The 6,033-nt window shown below is 49.3% G+C and overlaps 1 protein-coding gene across 1 annotated transcript; it reads left to right on the top strand.

Moving 5' to 3' along the window:
- The first annotated feature begins 3,236 nt into the window (after window positions 1-3,236).
- On the top strand, window positions 3,237-5,668 carry LOC128838541 (myb/SANT-like DNA-binding domain-containing protein 2). Its single transcript, XM_054030789.1, has 2 exons — window positions 3,237-4,147; window positions 5,132-5,668. Exons 1-2 carry the CDS (start codon window positions 3,571-3,573, stop codon window positions 5,251-5,253), a joined length of 699 nt encoding a protein of 232 aa, XP_053886764.1. The 5' UTR covers window positions 3,237-3,570; the 3' UTR covers window positions 5,254-5,668.
- Window positions 5,669-6,033: the final 365 nt, after the last annotated feature.

Below are 6,033 nucleotides of genomic sequence, written 5' to 3'. Positions count from 1 at the left end.
AAAAAATACTTCCTTTTGTTTGTTTTAAACCTGCTGCCTTTTCATTTCATTTGGTGGCCCCTAGTTCGTGTGTTATCAGGAGGAGTAAACAACACGTCCTTATTTACTTTCTCCACACCAGTCCTGATAGAGGTCTATAAAATCATATCTCCCCTTAGTTGTCTCTTTTCCAGGCTGAAAAATCCCAGTCTTATTAATCTCTCCTCATACAGCAGCCGTTCCATACCACTGTCTAGAGAGATCTGCAACCTTCGTACCAGACAGGCAAGGCACCATGCGAATCTCTCGGTCATCGCAAACCCAGCTATCTGTGTTTCTAATGATCGAATCACCCATTACTAATACTTGTCTCTTTCCAATAACTGGAGTTCCCGTCCCTGGAGAGGTATCCTCAGTGCGAGAGGATACCACAACACCATCTGGAAGGAGGGTCCCAACTATGGGATTGTTTCCCTCTGCTCCAGTTGGATGTTCTCCTCCTCTGAGGCTTTCATCCTCAACATCACCGAGGCTGTCAGACCAGGGTGGGACTGTTCTACTGTGTCCCAGAAAGTCTTATCTATGTACCTCTCTGTCTTCATTAGCTCCTCCAGCTCAGCCACCCTGGTCTCCAAAACCCATACTTGGTCTCTGAGGGCCAGGAGCTTCTTGCCTCAAATGCACACATACACCACCTGCCCATACATGCTGCATTGAGTGCAATAAACTGGATAGGTAGCCCCTACTCTGTTGCTGGACTTCTGCCTGCATTCTCTTTTTACTCCTGAAGCTTGTTCCTTTGTTTTTGTCAGGGGGTGTTTCGTGTTTTAAGTTTAAGGAATGTTAAGTGTATGTAGCCCCTCCCCGCTTCCCCTGTAAACTCCCTTGCAAAACTCCCCCGTTAGCCGCTCCTGTTGGCAACGCTATGTCCTCTGGTCACTTAGGAGCAGGCTTTTTAAAGCCCTGGTCTTCCTGAATAGCCCCACCCCATGGTTAAGGGTTGATGGGTACTAACAGGCTCAGGGATCAAAGCCTCGTTAAGAAGCTCTCAGCCATGCCCAGCAGACCACTAGGCTCAGCACCCACATGGTCAGCACACGGTCCCCCAAACAAACAGACCACACAGTATATTTCAGTCCAGCAGCAAGCACACCACAACACAAACACACAGAACAGACAACAAACTAACCTCATGGGTCACGTAATCGCTCCTCCTTCACCTGGAGAAGTCCCTCGCAAAAGTCCTGTTAGCCGCTCCTGTTCGTGAGGCTAGCCAATCATGCGGATTAGCCAGTGCCAGCAGCAGTAGACAAAAGGTAATAATATGCCTATGGGTAAAAACACCAACACTCATGAAGCCAGTTGCAGCACGAAATTGAGTAGGATTGCATAAGTGGCCTAACGAGATGGAAATAGGACAGAAAGACCAGAGAAGTGAGGAAAGTAAAGAAAAGCATCACAAGAGGAAGAAATTGAGATATCCTTTTTCTTGGAATTTGTGTGAGGAAGAATAAATGTTTAAAAAAAAAAAAGAGAGAATGAGAATGAGAAAAGCAACGATTATCCCCATAATACAATGAAAATAGTGTGAGTCACCAGAATTAAATGGAAGAGAAGAGGCTGCATTACAAGTGGTGGAAGTGGAATGCCCCTGTAGCTTTCTAGCTATTTCATTGTTCAGTTAATGGTTGGATGACATTTCACCATGCAGTGTCATGAAGACATGCCCTCCAGATTCTTGATCAAGATTTTTGAACAACCAAATGAGACTGTCCCCCAGGAGGAATTCCTAGGTGCAGTATTACATCCTAGTGCATGGTAGGACTAGATTCGGGGAGTTTGAGTACTGTAGGAATATTTACACAGTGCACACCAATTATAACTCACTTTTGGGTCTCAGTACCTTGATTTAAATAGCTTCAAAAAATTGGAATACAACAAACCTCATCTTTTCTTAATACCATAAAATGTATACTGACACTATTTCTGGTAATGCATTGTTAGTTCTTAGGCCTTGATACAAACCCTATTGAAGTCAATGAGACTCTTTTCATTGTCTTCAGTGGGATTTGACTTGGGCCCTTTGGTTCAGATCCACAAAGAGACTTAAAGAGAAAAAAAAAATCATAGGAACAGCGCTCCACAAAGCCTGAGTTAAGCATCTAGGCTCCCTGTACAATGATAGGGAGAAATAGAGGCCTTAGAATGCGATCCACAGAAGCCAGCATGCGAGGCAGGGAGCCACCTAAACTCGCCGGTGGAAGAAGATGACAGCAGGGATGAGTGCAAAGCCCTGCTCCTCTCATGGAATTACGTGCCTAAGTCCAAGCTGCAGGAAGACACCTGTCAGCTTGGCGATTCACAAATCGGAGCCTGTCTTCTGGAGTCAGGCAGTTTAGGCATTCATTCTTGTGGGAATGAGTTAGGCACCTGCTTTGCTCCCCACAAAACGGCTGGTGGAGGTCACCTTACAACTTTTAACATAGTGGTTAGAGCATTCACCTGGGATGTCAGAGACCCAGGTTCAGTTCCTCCCTCTGCCTGAGAGGGAGAAATTGAACAGTGGTCTCCCACCTCTCAGGAGAGTGATATAATCACTGGAGCAGGGAGACTTGACCCTAGGGCTCTCCCATGCTCCTGAGTGTCTGTCCCTCTCTGTGGGCCAATGACTATTTAACTATTCACTATAGAACAGTCATTGGGCTAGAGCGAGGGAATGACTCTATAGTCCAGTGGTTAGGGCACCTACCCAGGAGGTAGGAGAGCCAGAGTCCAGTTGCACTGCTCCAGTCACCTTTAATTATTTATATATAGTGGAACAGCTTCAACAGGGGACTTGGAGGGAGCTCTACATCTGATTATCCCATAGCTCACCTCCTCCACCTGGATTTTGAATGGGACCTGATCCAGTAGGCGGATTCTGGGCACACCTACTGGATCAGGTTCTGCATGTAAGATAGGTGCATGAATGCCTATCAGCCCATAGTTCCTGAATCACTCTGAGGCTTAGGTGAGAGATAAACATCCAGATGCCTAAAGTAAGGCAGTAGTGCACATACCCAGAGGCAGAAATTTAGGCTCTGAGGGAACTTTTACTCTGAAAACTTAGGCACCAAGTGAGTTTAAGCATCTACACAGTTCAGCAAGAGTTTTGTGGATCTCAGTGGAGCCTAAAACTGGGATTTAGTAGCCTAAGGCCTGGTCTACGCTAGGCGTTTGTGTCGAAGTTAGCGCCGTTACATCGAATTAACCCTGCACCCGTCCACACTGCGAAGCTATTTAGTTCGACATAGAGGTCTCTTTAATTAGACTTCTGTACTCCTCCCCGACGAGGGGAGTAGCGCTAAATTCGACATGGCCATGTCAAATTAGGCTAGGTGTGGATGGAAATCGACGCTAATAGCTCCGGGAGCTATCCCACAGTGCACCACTCTGTTGACGCTCTGGACAGCAGTCCGAGCTCGGATGCTCTGACCAGCCACACAGGAAAAGCCCCGGGAAAATTTGAATTTGAATTCCTTTTCCTGTCTGGGCAGTTTGAATCTCATTTCCTGTCGGGACATCGTGGCGAGCTCAGCAGCACTGGCAACGATGCAGAGCTCTCCAGCAGTGATGGCCCTGCAATCTCAGAATAGAAAGAGGGTCCCAGCATGGACTGATCGGGAAGTCTTGGATCTCATCGCTGTGTGGGGCGATGAGTCCGTGCTTTCCGAGCTGCGCTCCAAGAAACGGAATGCAAAGATCTACGAGAAGATCTCTAAAGACATGTCAGAGAGAGGATACAGCCGGGATGCAACGCAGTGCCGCGTGAAAATCAAGGAGCTGAGACAAGGCTACCAGAAGACCAAAGAGGCAAACGGACGCTCCGGATCCCATCCCCAGACATCCCGTTTCTACGAGGCACTGCATTCCATCCTAGGTGCGACCGCCACCACTACCCCACCACTGACCGTGGACTCTGAGGATGGGATATTGTCCACAGCCGGTTCCTCGGACATGTTAGCGGACGGGGAAGATGAGGAAGGAGATGAGGAGGACGAGGCAGTCGGCAGCGCTCACAACGCTGATTTCCCCGACAGCCAGGATCTCTTCATCACCCTTACAGAGATCCCCTACCAACCGTCCCCAGCCGTTACCCCGGACACAGAATCTGGGGAAGGATCAGCCAGTAAGTGTTGTAAACATCTAAACATTTATTTTTAACAGAACAGGAATATTAACAATAAAAAAAATGAGTTGCTCATGATTAGTTTGCCCTAGGCGCTTAATGGTTCAGTCATGGGCAGTGCAACTATTGGAAAAAAAATCTAGCAATGTCCGGTTTTGCATGATTGTCCTGCCCAAGCCGCTCTACTGTTTAGTCCCTGCTACTGCAGCTAGAGTAAAATGCGGTCTATATGTCCGTGGATAGAGCAGAAATCCTCCTGGGACATGTCGATGAAGCTCTCCTGGAGGTAATTGGAAAGCCGTTGCATCAGGTTCCTGGAGAGAGCGGCCTTATTGGGTCCTCCGTAGTACGACACATTGCCGCGCCACGAGACAATCAAGTACTCAGGAATCATTGCTCTGCACAGCAGGGCGGCATACGGCCCTGGTCTTTGGAGGCTTTCCCTCTTTCTCGCTGTCAGAGATCCTCATGAGGGTGATGTCGCTCATGGTGACCTGCTTTGAATTAGGTAGGGGAATGTTAGTGTTGGGACTGCTTGCCCGTTCCTTTACAGAACTGTAACCGCTGGTTTGCAGCCACGCGGTGGAGGCGGGAGAGGGGCAGCCTACAGGGATCGTTCCCGGGGACAGCCGCGAGGGGGTGGGACAGGGGCAGAGTTCCTGCTTGCCGGATTGCTGGCAGCAGGGACTGACATTGCTTTCAATGTGAAAGGAGGCCAGTGCTAATATTAAAGTTTTAAGCTGCCACAAGTCTACGGCTTACCATGTCTGCCTGCAACAGAAATTCCGTTGTCCTGCCCCGCTTCTCAAATGTGCTGTGCAAGACCCCAGGCACTGAATGCGAAGGCCGAGAATTCGACCTTGTGCTGAGTGCGCATGTGATAGGTGCTGTGCATGGTCTTGTTCACAGAGAAAGACTATGTTCTTTGTTCACAACTACATTTATCTTTCTGAGGAATTCACTCCCTTTTTCCCATTCCCACAGCCACATCTGCGACTGTCTCAGAAGCTAGCCTGGCATCACACTCCCAGAGGCTAGCGCAGATTAGGCGTAGGAAGAAGAGGACACGGGAGGACATGTTCTCGGAGCTTATGGCCTGCTCCTGAGCCCAGGCAGCACAGCAGACCCAGTGGCGGGATAACTTGTCCCAAATGCAGCAAGCAAACATGGATCGGGAGGAGAGGTGGCGGCAGGAAGACCAGCAGCCGACTCAAACGCTGCTTGGACTACTGAGGGAGCAAACGGACACGCTCTGGCGCCTTGTGGATGTTCTGCAGGAACGGAGGCAGGAGGACAGAGCCCCGCTGCAGTCTCTCTCTAACCGCCCTCCCCCGCCACCAAGTCCCATACCCACCTCACCCAAAGTCCAAAGAAGGAGGGGCGGCAGAGTCCGTGCTAACTCTCACTCCACCCCTGCAGAGAGCTCTAGTAGCAGAAGGCTCTCATTCCCCAAAACTTGAAAAGTTCTTTCCTTCCCGCCTGACACAAGCCCCCGTCCAAGTTTCACCTCCCAGTTCCATGTGTAGTTGATAATAAAAAATACGTTTCTGTTAACTACTGTTTCCATCATGTTCTTTTGGAGGAGGAGGGGAAAGGGGGTTGGTGATTGGACAGGACAGTCACCTTTGGCAGGGTACATAAGCGGGGGCAGGTACAGCAGCAGGGCATATACACAGTGCAGTGACTAGTTACCCTGGTCAGTCTGGGAGGTGGTTTTCATGTTATGTGGTGGGGGGTGGGTTGCTCTGTGACTTTGTGGCGGGGGAGGGCAGTTACAGATCTTAAGCGGCGGTTCTTATGCAGGATCACAGAGCCACGCAGCAGGAGATCTATAACCATCCTCCCCCTGCCACAAAGTCACATAGCCCCCCCATACACACAGTCCC

The sequence above is a fragment of the Malaclemys terrapin genome, chromosome 5, assembly GCF_027887155.1.
Source record: "Malaclemys terrapin pileata isolate rMalTer1 chromosome 5, rMalTer1.hap1, whole genome shotgun sequence".
Lineage (NCBI taxonomy): Eukaryota > Metazoa > Chordata > Testudines > Emydidae > Malaclemys > Malaclemys terrapin.
Note: the sequence above shows the minus strand (reverse complement) of the source record. Positions and strands in the feature narration are given on the sequence as shown.

Excerpts from the sequence above, each read along its gene's own strand:
- LOC128838541 (XM_054030789.1), top strand. The coding sequence starts at position 3,571 with ATGCAGAGCTCTCCAGCAGTGATGGCCCTGCAATCTCAGAATAGAAAG. Across the intron at positions 4,148-5,131 it reads ATCTGGGGAAGGATCAGCCA|CCACATCTGCGACTGTCTCA; the intron begins GTAAGTGTTGTA and ends CCATTCCCACAG.